The 14,877-nt window shown below is 33.4% G+C and overlaps 2 protein-coding genes across 10 annotated transcripts in view; one reads left to right on the forward strand and one right to left on the reverse strand.

Annotated features, from left to right (window-relative positions):
• Positions 1-14,877, forward strand: part of MIER1 (MIER1 transcriptional regulator) — a 71,851-nt gene that overhangs the window by 47,692 nt on the left and 9,282 nt on the right. For 8 of the 9 annotated variants that reach the window (XM_090269583.1, XM_090269575.1, XM_090269576.1 and 5 more), the window contains 3 exons: positions 870-997; positions 5,945-6,084; positions 8,280-9,742. In XM_090269583.1, coding sequence (XP_090125709.1) covers positions 870-997; positions 5,945-6,084; positions 8,280-8,584 — 573 coding nt within the window. In that variant the 3' untranslated portion in view covers positions 8,585-9,742. Of the gene's footprint in view, positions 1-869; positions 998-5,944; positions 6,085-8,279; positions 9,743-14,877 lie in introns of those variants that run through there. The other variant, XM_090269581.1, reaches the window with a different exon arrangement.
• SLC35D1 (solute carrier family 35 member D1) overlaps positions 4,584-14,877 on the reverse strand; it is a 58,712-nt gene continuing 48,418 nt past the window's right edge. Inside the window, exon 12 of the mRNA XM_090269586.1 lies at positions 4,584-4,723. Coding sequence (XP_090125712.1) covers positions 4,693-4,723 — 31 coding nt within the window. The 3' untranslated portion in view covers positions 4,584-4,692. The remainder of the gene's footprint in view (positions 4,724-14,877) is intronic.

Genomic DNA, 14,877 nt, shown 5'->3' on the forward strand with positions numbered 1-14,877 from the left:
AGGTGACTGTTTTCAGTACATGATATTAGAAGCCTTTGTATTGGACTCACTTGCAAATATGTTCATCAGCTTCCGGGTGGGATGTATATGTACCAGTGTAGTTATTTAAAGCTATTTTCCACAACCTGTGATAGATTTTTCTATTTTAGGAGGGTCTTTAAAATAAATTTTTAAACTAAAGCATTTTTAACACGATGTTATTTATAGTTAAAATATTCTTTTACATTTGTTTAAGTCCTGAGTGGTCTAAGATCAGATACATAGTGTTTAATTTGATTTTAATCAGGATTTAATTTTTAATTTTATAATTTGATAATTTTATTTAACATGATCATCATTCCATATTGTTGATATCAGTCATACAGTGTTAATGTATACGCAGAAGAACTTCATAATTACTTGAAGATTTATTTTTAGGTTTAGTTCTCTTGCAGCTAAAACCAGGTAATATTTTTAATAGTAACTATACAATTATACAGATTTGAAAAAAGGGTTGTTCCTATGGGGTGTTAAGACAGGCAAAATTAAAATCTGGAAGTTTAAATGTTTTGAAACTGTTAGGAAACTGTTTATAACATCATTTGAACTTAAATGCTACATATAGATATTTTCAATAGAGAAGTACTTATTTTTGTAGTGAATTAAGATGATAACCTTTTGAAAACATTATGTTAAACATCTGACCTATTGCCAGTATTATTTCTCTAATGGGAGTTTAGGAAGAATAGTTTTTAGCTGTTACAGTACTGTATTTTATACATAGTATTGTATGTTACTGAAGGACCAGCTAAATTTGTTTGCAAAGTTATTCTTATAAAATAATTCCTTTAAGGAGATGATTCTTAAAAACAAGTATTTGTTTCTTACAGGTTCGAACAAGGTCAGTTGGTGAATGTGTAGCTTTCTATTATATGTGGAAAAAATCTGAACGTTACGATTTCTTTGCTCAGCAAACACGATTTGGAAAAAAGAAATATAATCTTCATCCTGGTGTAACGTAAGTTTATACTTTCTTTTGAGTCATATGTTTTTACTAAGCTTTTCTAAATTTCTCTTGAAAATTGTGGTTTTTTTAATGAGATAAGCTTTTAGTCTAAATTTGTACATTATTGGCATATCTATAGGACATTTAGACTTTTCAGAGTCTTGTAAAACGTTGTAAACTTCAGGATATTATTTGAGGCAACAGATATATCAAAGCAAATGTTAGAGTTTATGTTTTCAGTAGGATTCCTGAGAGGAAATGGACCAGAACAGCTGTGAAAGCATGTTTTCGTTAAATTCTACTTTATTTAGTATTGTATAAATACATACAATTTTAATCTAATAACACTGTGAGAACAATGAGGATAGAAAGAGATATTATCTTTCCTAGAACTGTAGGATTATATGCCTGATAGAGGCACTTTAAAGAGGAAGGGGAATTAATATTTTCCTTGTCTAATCTTTTGATCCAGGGAACCAAAATAAGATTTGAGTATAGATGATATAAAAGGGAAAAGACATAATTAAAAAGGTCAAATTGCATTTTCTTTTTTGTTACGAAGTTTTTTATACAGGAAAGAACATGTGCATAGTGACTTTTTCCTAGATTTCCTGATAACTTTCCTCTAACAGAAATAATTTTAATAATTAGTAATGCAGTTACTAATTATATTCACTCTTTATGCAGAATGCCTTATATATCTAACCAGTCCCCGTGCACCAAATTCTCTTAGCCCACAGTCAGTCTAGCTTTGGAATGAAACACTGTCCCCTCTGCCACTAGTAATTTGTTATTTAAATACAAACAGCAGCGATTTTCAACCTTTTTCATCTTGTGGCACACATAAATTACTAAAATTCTGCGGCACACCAAAAAATATATTTTTTGCCAACCTAATAAAAAAATAAGGTATAATTTTGATTCATTTTCACCAGATGGTTATTGTGTTGGCCGTTGTCATGTTTTCATTTGACAATCTAAGGGAAAAGAGGTCAGTGCCCCTGACCAAATAGTCAGGTACAGTATTCCCTCACTTATCGTGGGTATTATGTTCTAGACCCCCCCCCCATGAAGTAGGAACCTTACATTTATTCTACACTCTTAAACCTACGTAATTTTGCGGTACGTATACAGTACCGCAAAGTCCTGTGTTATAGCAAAAATTCCGCGATAATTAAATATAATATTTTTTTAAATCCCGCGATAAAGTGAGGCCGCAATAAGTGAACTGCGATATAGAGAGGGACTACTGTATTCCATGTTTTAAAAGTTCTTGCTGCACACTGATTAAAAAGCACTGACATAGAGTATTGAGCCTGTCCTCTCAAATGAGTTGCTCTAAAATGTTGATGAATTATTATAATGGACCTAACTTTACCATACTTTCCCTGATTATTACCTAATGTTTATGGAATAAAAATAAAGCAAAATGTGACTTCATCTGGTCAGTGTTTACCAGTAAAGTGCTTAAGGCTGGCCAAATAACTGCCTTTGAAGGATGTGCTTGTATGCATATTTGATTGTGCTTTTCAAACTCATAGGCTGGACTGTTTCTTGGTCATGTTCATTTACATGTGTCTTTGCTAGAGGATCAAACACTCTAAAATCAAAAGCAAAAATTATCTAAAAGGGAATAAATGGTTGTAATTGCCCCTGCAAATCCTGGGTATGATGGACTCTGTGCCTCATCCCTCATTTTTTAAAGCTTATGAGAGCTGGAGTGGAATTTCATAAAAACAGTATTCCAGATTTTGTCCAGTGCTTAATTTTATACATTTATATATTTTTTCTGGACTGTATACTTTATTGGTAGTGTTGAGGCATAGTGATGTAGAACTAGGTAGAGCTGTCTAGTTTTCAGAATGTTATCTTAAAATGGACACAGTTTTCAAGCTATTCTGTAGGGAAAAGCAAGAGTAACATCTTTTAATTTTTTTCACCCATTTCAGAAATAATGTTCACACACGAACTACAGGCGGTCTATCATTAGCAGCAGTAGGAACATAATTGCCACGCTGGGTCAAGCCCATGGTTCATCCAGTTTTCTCTTCCAGGAAGCATCACCAAGGGAAATGCTGGGGGCCGGCCTTAGTGGTTCCCAGTGATGTTGAGCTACACAGGTTAGGCAGGGATGTGCTGCCAAACACTTTAGTTTCTCTTGTAATCTCTGCATAGCTTCTGAAAACTTTTTGAAGATACTTCTATCTGTAACCTTGATTCCTCTTAAGGTTGAGCATTCTGAAGGTGAAGTAGCCACAGTTAAAAGTAATCCCATATCCTCTTTTTCTCAGGCAGTAGGAGTTAACAGTGGTCCCCTGGTATAATGCTATTCAGGGAACAAATGTGTTTTCCTCCCTAGGCAAGACACAGTTTGGTAGGCTTTGGTGATGTCCCTTTTGGGTCTTTTGTAAAGCTTTTCTTTTTAACTGAACTATAATTTTTTATTCATATCATCAGTTTTTTGTTGTGTTACATCTTCTATAAAAGTCATGGGTAGACTGTACATTATTTTCCAGATGGGAAGAATTTGTGGTTTTCTGTAAGCGTGGAGGTATTTTTCTAGTTTCCTTCCAAACTTATTTTTCCAGGTTGCTTTCTGTTGGTAGGTGCACTTCAGGGGGCTACACAAAACATTAAGCTAATGCCTTGACACAACAATTGGAACAAATTTTTATTTTTCTGTTACTTTGTGAATGAACTGCATTTGCTGCTCTCTGCCTGTAAAGAGCCTTTGAAAGATTCTAATATAGATTCTCTTCACTCGGTAGCCATATGCAAATTGGAGATTTTATTGTAACAGCCTTGTATTTAATTTCTTTGCTTGAAAAAGTGAAAATTAATGCAGCATAACTCCGGTTATCTAACTGCTGCTCCACTCTTCTAGATGGTTTGCCTAACTCCTTCTTCCTTAAGCATTCTGCATGTCATTAATCATCAGGAAATAATAATTCTTTCACAATATCATTGATGTATTCAGAAATTAAAATTGTGATAGCTAGTTTTTTCTTTGTTTTTGGGGTTTTTTTTGGCTTGGCTTTTAGCGTCAGCATCCTCCATTATCCATTCCCACATTACTGAATTTATTTCCAACATTCCTCATTATGCATTATCTGTTCCTGTCAGCCGTAGATTCTAAATTACCTTTGGTATTCATCATGCTCATTTCTGTTTCTGTGTGCTTAGAATGTGTTACATAATTTTTCTGTAATTATAAAGCTGAATGGCATAAAGCTGAAGAGGTTGTAAAGACCATCAAATTTAATATTTTTTATTTATCAGTGAGGAAAATAGGCCTAGACCATTAAATTGTTTAGCTTGTTGTCATATATGTTCATTTGATATCTATTAGTTTTGCACCTCAAATTGTTGGAAGCTTCTTGAGATCAGGTACCATATCCCTATATTTATTTTATCCCCCATTACCCCAAAAACTTTATATGATCATGAAGTTTGAAATTATAGCTATAGTTGATTGTCTTTCTATGACTTTGAGTAAAGTCCCAAGCCCTTACACTGTTCTCTTCTTACCTATATTGTTCATCCTGCTCACAAAATTCGAAAACATATGACTTAATATTTTATTATACTCATTCTGAGGGAATTTTGAAATGATTTAAGTTTTTATTGAGCGTCTGCTCTGTGCTGTGCGCATCTTGGGCACCAGAAGTGCAGTGGGAAACAAAACAGACGTCCCTGCCTTCAGGGAGTTATTCCACTGCAGGTATTGGCAGACTTTTTCTGTAGAAGAGCAGAGAGTAAATATTTTAGGTTCGCAGGTCTTAAGTTTTCTAGCAACTACTCAGTTCTGCTGTTATTGTGCAAAAGCCATCATAGACACTATGTGAAAAAACAGGTGTAGCTGTGTTTCAGTAAAATAATATTCATAAAAACAAGTGGCCAGTCCACCAGCCATAGTTTTCTGACTTTTATTCTTGCGACTTAATAGTACTTTATAGTTTACAAAACACTTTCCTATACATATCTTATTCAACAACCCTATATAACAGGTAAGTCATGTATGATTACATGCATTTTATAAATGAAGACACTATATCTCAGAGAGATAAGTATTTAGCCCAGATTGTCTTACTACAAACTAATGTCACTTACACAGCTATCTTCCCATGTCATAAAGTTCAGGAGTGACTTGGGGAAGAAGTGAACTCAGGTGTAATGATATACTGGCAGATAAGCCCAGAAATTTAGTGAGCTTATAGCACAGAACTAGCAGAAAGGTAATATAGAAGGTATCCAGGAAAATTTAAGGAGATGATTCATTGTTAGGACCTCATTTGTCTTTCAGGTGTTGCCATAGTCATCAAGTAGTCTTCAGGAGCTTTAAAATTCTAGTCTGTGTCTGTTCAGAAATTATTTTGTATTCCTTCTGATTGACATCACCCCTATCTTTTCACTTTCAGATCCTCTGATTTTAAGTTGGGCCACTCTGAGCACTTGCCTACAATTTTAAAAGTTTTAGAACTCCCTGTAGGTCTCTAAAATTAGCTAGTTTAGAAGTTCTTATGCATTTTCCCTACAAATATGTAACCAAAAGAAACTTTTCCATTTAAATGTTCAGATCATGGTGTGATAGATGAGGCACTGAAATGAATGTAAATGAAAACTAGGATATAGGGCCCTGGCTGCTGTGGCTCAGTGGATTGAGCGTCAGCCTGCGAGCCAAGTGTCGCTGGTTCGATTCCCAGGCAGGGCACATGACTAGGTTGCATGTCAGGTCCCCAGTTGGGGGCGTGAGTGGGAGGCGACCACACTGTGATGTTTCTCTCCCTCTCTTTCCCCTTTCCCCTCTCTCTACAAATGAATAAACAAATAGATTATTTTTTTAAAAAAAAAGGAAAACTAGGATATATTTGTTAATGCCTTCTAAATTTAAGCACTTAATATTAATTTTTAGCTTTTTAATATAAGAATAATTACTTTATTATTTTACTTAATTTTAAGGGATTACATGGATCGTCTTCTAGATGAAAGTGAAAGTGCTGCTTCTAGTCGAGCACCATCACCTCCCCCAACTGCCTCAAATAGTAGTAACAGCCAGTCTGAGAAAGAAGATGGCACTGTAAGCAATAGTAATCAAAATGGTAAGCAACCAAAGAAACACTTCTGTTTCTTCCTGTAGCCTGGAGTATTCAGTTTTGGTTTCTATTAAACGTCCAAAGAAGAAGTTAAAGTAATAATTGTAAATATCATATGAAATATACTTAATATCAGCATACATTCATACATACTAATACACAGAGAACACAAATGAACTGGAAAGACCTCCCATCAATATCACGAGAAGTAAGTTTAATAAACTATACTGTCAACAGTGACCATTTCTTTTAAGAAATTCTTTTTGAGCAGCATCTATTTTCTTACCCGGTTGGGATGCCTGAATATAAGTATTCTTGTTGACTCTTAGATCCAAACTCCAGCCATTTTATATCAGAAATACAGATATTTTTGAAATACTGTAAAAGCTTATAACTTAATCAGGCAGGTTCATTACCCATATAGATAAAAAGAAGTAGAAAACAAAGGCACTGTTTTGAATATTTTTCTCTTTGATAACATAATAACCTTGAAGGATAAGAAAAGATACAGCAGGTGTCAGAATATTAATGCACAGGCATTAATATTCTACAGAAACATTTTGATTATCTCCATGGAAAAAAAAGCAAAAAGCATACCAATACTATTGAGGTTCAGATAATGTTCTTGTTTAAAATAAAAAATCAATAAGACCTAGTCAGAATTATTTTGACTTCTAATTTAATAAAAGTGATCTTCCTACATAAGACCACTTGCCAGGCAGAACTTTAGGAAGGAATTGGAGAGTTAGAGCGAAGTTCTGCCTGCCTGCCTTCTGATGTGACAGGAACTAGAAGAGAAATGCTCGCACTGCTGTAGTGAATCTACTGTACTTTGTTCATTGGTGAACCCTATCTGTTCCCTCACTACAAGCCAAACAAAAATTAGGGCCCAGCACCATTTCCTGGTCCAAAAAGAGTGTCATTGACTTGACTCTCATGCTAGCCACATCCATCTGGAAGTACAATAAAAAACGGAAACTGCCTTGGGACTAGGGATAGAAATTCAGTTGGTACTACTTCTGTCTTTTCCTGTTTGATTCAAATGAGTGATTTCCTTTTTAACCGTTTGATGAGAACATGAAGTTAGCCTGGGAGAGTTCCATAAGTTACGTGTAAATTATGCAGTAGCCCAGAAGCCATTCACACTGGGTACCTAAAAATCAAGTTTCTCAGGTTTCTCAAGGAAAGGAAGGAACTTTGCAACCCAGTTTTATTTTTGTAAGGGACTTGATTAGCATCTTGAAATCTTACAGTTATTTTTTACCTTAACACGGTGTTCCCAACTCTTTAGGCTTATTACAGCAAAATCATGCCTTCAGTATTATGATGCGTAATCCCTTGTGCATTCATGATTTGAGTGTACTTTTGAGTGTGGGAAAATATATATATATTTTTTAACCAAAATGTAATACTTGAGGCACATCCTTTATACTGAATATTTTATTTAATTTTTATCTTTAGTGGCATAGTCTATATTTTTACATTGTGTCCCCAAAATTTCTGCTTTATTTTTCAATTAACTTTAGTGTGACCTTTTTACATTTACTAGCCTTTATTAGAATAATTAGGTTCTTTTCTCACCTATTATGGAGGAATTTGTGTTTACTTTTGGCATTTTGAACTATATCCTTAGGCAGTACAGGAATTAATGTTTAATGTGACAGATTATTTGACCTTTACCCTTATAGTAATAGCCATAGATTTACATTAAGAATTAAAGTCATGTCATCTTGATTTTATATGGCAGAATAAAGCTCAAGCTTCTAAAGAAAGAATAGAAATCTTTTTCTACATGGTTTTAGAAAATAATAGTCATTCGTTAAATCTGAATAGTTTATGCATATCTTTGCTTCAATTCAAATTATTATCACTGCTGGATCTAGTGCTTGTCACATAATATCAACGTGCTCTTAATATATGCCAAATTCTGTTCTTAAATCTTTACATTTGTTAACTTATTTAATCTTCACAACAACCCTTGAAGGTAAATTATTATCCTCATTGTATATGTGATGAAACTGAGGGTACAGAGAATATAAATAAATTGCCTAAGATCACATAACTACTAGGTAAATAGTATTCAGACCATACACTGATTTGATACTTTCCTTCCTTGATGAAAAGCTGTTTTACAGTAGCTGTCTTATAATAGTTTGCAAATTTAACTTTTTATTATTAGCAGTTTGTTTTTTCCAACTTAGGGGTCTCATCTAATGGACCAGGTGAAATATTAAACAAAGAAGAAGTAAAAGTTGAAGGGTTACACGTTAATGGACCAACAGGTGGAAATAAGAAATCACTTCATGCAGATGTGGATAGTAATGGTTATGAAACAGATAATCTTACCACTGACCCAAAACTTGCCCCTATTGATGAAAAAAGTGAGAGACCTGCCAAAAGGCGAAGGGTAAACAGCAGTGGAAAAGAAAGCCCAGGTTCTTCTGAATTTTTCCAAGAAACAATCTCACATGGAAAATTTGAAGAACTTGAAAACACAGATGACTGAATTTTAGACTTATTTTACTTTCTTTGGAGTAAATCCTGGTGTGACTATAATTTTCAGGGTTGATGGGTTCCCTTAAAAACTTGATTTCCTTGAAACAACTGGTTAAAATTTGAAAATTGAATTGAATCATAACTTTAATAAATAATAGTTCATAATTATGCCTTTTGCACAATTTTTGTTTTAAAACTATAAAGGACCCTTTTAAATATATAACAAATAGTTTAGTAAATTTGGATGAACTAAATATATACCTGTACCTTCTCATTGGATGTATTAATCCTAAAATTTTACTGCAAAGTACTTTTTTGCTTAATTTTATGGCAGAGAAGAAAAACAAATTTTCTGCTTAACATCAGTTTTTTTTAGTTTATTGAAATGTCTTTCAGACACTTTTCTCTCCATACAATTTGAGTATCATTATTAAGGAAACCGTTATGAATCCTGAAAGTTATGCTAGCATGATTTTTTTATATATAGAAGTTTAAATAAACCAAGTCAGGTTTGTATATGTAAAATTGTTGACATCAATGATGTCTTCCATATTCTTATCTGGGCTTAAGAAATACATTCTGTATTTTTCCAGATTCTTTGTAGCCTTTGAAAGATTTTTACAGTACATATATGTCTTGACTGAGCTGTCCTTTCTTAATACAAAAGCTTGTATAATTTTCTTAACTTGTACAGTCGGTAAACTTTTATGAGAGGAATTGATATTCTGAGTCTGTCAGCTTTCATTTTATTTTGCTATGGTTTTTCTAATGAATTTTTAAGTGTTTGTGTAGTAACTAAGTCATGTTTCTTATCCAGGCAGTAAAAGCATTCATGAAGGATTGTGAATTTTTTTTTTCAAGTTTCTACTTATGGACAGATAGTGTGAGAATTCTGAAATTAAGCATGATACTTAGATTGCATAGTTTGTTTGTATTTGCTATAATTTTCAGAATTATTTTTTGAAGCAAAACAAAAGTTTAATGTTGGCTTAAATGCTTAAATGTATCATGCTGACCAGAATCTTGTTTAGTTATTTTTATATACATTATGAAATTTCCCATTTTTGCATTAAATAAACTGAGGAAAATGTCAAGTGAGATTTAGATAATTGGCACACACATGGAGTTGGCAGGCAACAATATTGATTTTTAAGAGAAAAAAATGATGAAGTTAGAAAAGTTCTTGGACTTTTCCAGTTACAATCTAGTTTTCCACATTTGATAGAGTATTTCCAAAATGAAAATAAGATATACCATAACTATTGCTCTGTGATTACAAATAGGATCATCCATTTGCATAGCCTTGCAAGAGTGCCATTTTATTTTTAGTGCAAAATTCTTGTTAAAAAAATGTAGTTTTATACAGCTGATAGACCAACCTATATCCAAACTTTTATAAAAGATTATTAACTATTGTTTTTATCACATAGGCATACCCCAAATGCTTCCACCTATTCATTTTCAGCCATCAGTTCAAGAGACAATGCCTTTTGAAAGTACATCTTCTGTGATCTTGTTTTTAATGGCTCAACTGTCTAATGCAATTTGAATAGAGGTTTGTGTTGAATGAGCTATTATGGTTTAGGCCTTATTCCAATGAAGTATTACTATTAACATATGTTCAGACTGCTTCCCTCCACCAGTGTGAACAAGTGTTTCCCCCAAACAGTGTTAAAAGCCACTTTACAAAACTTGACTTCATATAATGTACTTTCACTGTTACATACATATCCAAGTAAATCCAAGTTTTAGGTGGAAGTGTTGAGAAGCATGGATTTTTTTTGTTTTTGTTTTGTTTTACCTAAAACATTAATTTATCCAGAATGGCAGCTTTAACAGATGATCACAATCCATTTTCAAAATCAGGTTTTATTAAAACAAATCCAAAGCATCCTAGCTCTTTGTCAAAGACTATAGAAATGTTTCAAATTAATAGTAATGTTGCAATATTTAAGACACCATTTTTACCTTTTATAAAAGATGAATTTTGTTTGCAGGTTTATGAAATTCTTGCAGACCTAATATTACAGGAACATTTTTGGTAAATTCTCAGGCACATTTGCAAATATGGCACGTGTATACATGCTAGGAATCTTTTCTTAATCTTATCTTTTTAAAGTATGCCTAATGAAAGACATTCCACTATTATCATACATAATGCTCAGCTTTTCATAAAGAAATATTTAATTATATTTTGTGTTTATACAGGTATTTCACACAGTACTTTTTGCTCTTCATAATCAGCCATTTTAACTTGATAAGTCATTGCACTATAAAATTTTTAGTGGTATCATGATCTAATTTGCTTAATATTTAGTACATTTCCTAATTCTTGAACTATTGACAAATTGTATTGGGAAAAGAAGCCTTTGTTAATAATTACTTAGTCTCTCCCAACCCTAGCAAAGCACTATTTTCATTTGGAATGGTATTCTGTTCTATGATATGTTTTCAAATAGACTTGAGAATCTGAAACTCAGTTCAACATAAGTCTGTTGAGCTTTCAAATGTATTTGAAATAATATTTAAATAGGCATTTAAAATTATGAGTTAGATGTTTTTAAGTTTATGCATAGTAATTTTGCACTGTAAAATAATTCCCTTCTCCCATTCCCTGTCTGCCATTCTGAATATGCTTATTAAAATATTTTTTAAACACATTTGCCTACATAATGCTGTGTGAATGATTTTCGTTAGCTTGATTCACTGGGTTTTAATTACAGGTTTTAAATTTGTATGATGCACATTGTTTACGATATAAAATATATGCAATCTGTTCCTTCTGCTTCTAGACATACCTGTTTCACGAAGTAGTGTTTCAGTGGTTCCTGTCTCTCTACCTCATTTTGGATGATTTATTTTTGTTTTTTTTTCCCCCTCCAGAGAGATCCTTTGATCTAAGGGACTCTCTTCATCTGTTTCTCTTCCTCTGAAGTACATAATTAAAAATATCTGTTCCCTTCTTTTGCAGTGCAGATACCACTGCAAGATATTTCACATAATATTTTACAAAAACTTTGTCACAGTATTTGCTTTGCTCTTAATGGCAAATTGAGAATGGGCACTTTGAATAAGTGAGAGAATCTCCACAGGCAAGATGTGTGCTGATGGCCTAGGGCTGTGTAACTGGCTCTGTATCACTAGTAAACACCAAGGAGACATGAAAGTTATCCCAGCTGTAAGCCACATTCATGAAAAATGCCAGTGTGGACCACTATATGCAACATTATGGGGAGGAAAAAGGAATTTCTCAATTTTAACCTTTTATTCTGTCTTCCATAAAATGACCTTTCTGCATCTCATGATTCTACAGATTATTTAAATTTTTATAATAAAATCAACACTGCTTTTTAATAACCAAGTTTATTCTTTGCAACATCTTAAAGTTATGAGCTGATTTTTATATTTAATTATTTGGATTAGCCTTTTTATCTTCTAATACCAATTTTCTATAACCTTTTTTGTTATGTACCCTTAGTATTGATTGTCCTGGTACTTATTTGACATCTGTATGAACATGGAGATTTTCCTTTTCCGAACATGGATATTTTCTATCTTACCTTCTATGACTTATTAAGAATATATATTATACTTCAGTGTCATTTTGCTTGCTCTGAATAAGCTTAATTCTAATTCTCTCTTATCAGAATTGATGCTAAAGGCTTCTTCACATTTAAATGTCAGTGGTGACAAGTTTTCCTCATGTTTTCATATACTTTTAAGTACTTGCTGGCCGATATTTGGGCCAATACTTGTGCCAGCTGTTGTACTTGGGCTGTGGTCTCATCAGTGTGGCATGTTCTCTTCAGGAAGGCATCAGCAGGTAAGTGCTGTGGTGGAAGTGAGGGCTGAGTGCAGGAAAGGCAAAAGGAAAGGAAAGTAGGCACCATCTCAGGGAGTTCACTAGACTCTTTGCCATATAAATCTAGCTAAGTAATATTTTCCTCCAACATAATATTTGTTATAAATTAAGCCAACATGAAATAAATGTATGAGTCCCTAAGACAGACCATTTATTTTAAACATTTCCTGCAGGGCCGATTGTACATAACAGCTGTGGATTATTCAAGACCTGCCTCTTTCTCTTGTCATTCACTGTCAGGTGGGGGAGTCTTCTGATTTTCTAACATTTGGGAGGGGTGAGGCCAAATGGAAACTTAGTCTGGTTATAAACAAATTCACTTTTTACTATTTTCATCATTGTTAACACGAATAAATGAGTGTAGAACTGGCTAAATGTGTCTTTCTGCACACCAACTAGAACTTATTTGTAGAGTGAGTTCAGGTAGTCCTAAAGTAAATGGTTTTGCTCTTTTCCCTCTGAAAGAAATATGGACTTTGGATTAATATGAGGAATATACTTAAACTTTTTTAAAGATAAGAAGGAGGCGATCTGGACCCTGAATTAAAGGCAGTTTAATTTTTCATACCTGAAAGAGATCAATCAGAGAATAGCATAAGACTGGTTTTGTTTTGATTGTTTTGTTTTGTTTTAGGTTTCACATACAGGTGAAATCATACAATATATGTGTTTCTCTGTGACTTATTTTACTTCACATAATACCCTCTAGGTCCATCTGTGTTACAGATGGGAAGGTTTTATTTTTTTCTGTTGCTGTGTAATATTTCATTGTATAAAGCACATCTTTATCCACTCATCTACTGATGGACACAGGTTGCTTCCATATCTTGGCTATGCACTGAACATAGGGGAGTAGATATCTTTTCAAGTTAGTGTATAGTATTTAGAGTTGTTATATCTTGGACTGACCTCTTTATCATTGTGTGATGTCCTTATTTGTCTCTTTCCATTCTTTGTTATAGAGTCTATTTTGTATGACATGGGTATTGCTATTCCAGCTTTTCATTTGTTTGCATGAAGTATCTTTTTCCACCTCTTCATTTTCAGTATGTTTGTGCCTTTTGATCTAAAGTGAGGTTTTTGTAGACAGCATATAGACAACTCTTTTCTTTTTTCTTTTTTTTTTTAAATCCAGTCTGCCACTGTCTTTTGGAGCATTTAGTCCATTGAAATTTACAGTAATTATTGATAGGTGTGCTTATTGTCGTTTTGCTAATTGGATTTTTTTTTTTTTTTTTTTTTGGTTGTTTTAGTTCTCTGTTCCTTTCCTCTCTTGACCTCTTGATTTGCTGGTTTTCTTTGGTGTTTTGATTGAGTTTCTTTTTATTTATTTTGTATATTTTGTAGGTTGTTGGTATGTGGTTTCATGAGGTTCATATATTTCCTCTGTAGCAGCGTATTCTACATTGATGTTTCAATTCAAAGGCACTGTAAAAGGAATAAATTTTTATTTTGCCCACCACACTATTTTTTCCACCAGTGTTCTTTTTTAAAAGTATATTTTATTGATTATGCTGTTATTGCTGTCCAAATTTTTCTCCCTTTTCCCCCATCTGCCCAGTAACCCCCTTCCCTCCAGCAGTCCTCCCCATTAGTTCATGTCCATGGGTCGTGAGTGTAAGTTCTTTGGCTTCTCCATTTCCTATGCTATTCTTAACATACCCCTGTATATTTTGTTCCTACCAATTATGCTTTAGTTCCTGTATCTCTTTCTCCATTCTCCCCCTTCCTCATCCCAGCTGATAACCCTACAAATGATCTCCATATCTATGATTCCGTTCCTATTATGGTTATTTTCTGTTTTGTTTTTTGTTTTATAGATTCAGTTGTTGATAATTGAGTTTGTTATTTTAATGTTCACAGGTTTGATCTTCATCTTTTTCTTAACTAAGTGCCTTTAACATTTCATGTAATAATGACTTGGTGATGATGAATTCCTTTAGCTTTACAGTATCTGGGAAGCATTTTATTTGCCTGCCTTTCCATTCTAAATGATGGTTTTGCTGGGTAGAGTAATCTCAGTTGTAGGCCCTGCTTTTCATCACCTTGAATACTTCTTGCCAGTCCCTTCTTGCCTGCAAAGTTTTTTTTGAGAAATCAGCTGATAGTCTTATGGGAACCCCTTTGAAGGTAACTCTTTGCTTTTATTTTCCTGCTTTTAAGATTTTTTATCTTTAACCTTTAACATTTTAATTATGATGTGTCTTGGTCCTCTTTGAGTCCAACTTGTTTGGGACTTTGCGGTTCCTGGACTTAACGTGTGTCTATTTCCTTCACCAAATTAGGTGAGTTTTCTTTCATTATTTTTTCAAATAAATTTTCAATGTCTTGCTCTTTCTGTTCTCCTTCTGGCACCCTTATGATTCGGATGTCATTATATTAAAGTTGTCCCAGAGGTTCCTAAGCCTCTCCTCGGTTTTTTTGCATTTTTGTTTCTTCTT

This window comes from Furipterus horrens, unplaced genomic scaffold (genome assembly GCF_987537825.1).
Source record: "Furipterus horrens unplaced genomic scaffold, mFurHor1.1.pri manual_scaffold_3, whole genome shotgun sequence".
In the NCBI taxonomy this organism is placed as follows: Eukaryota; Metazoa; Chordata; class Mammalia; order Chiroptera; family Furipteridae; genus Furipterus; species Furipterus horrens.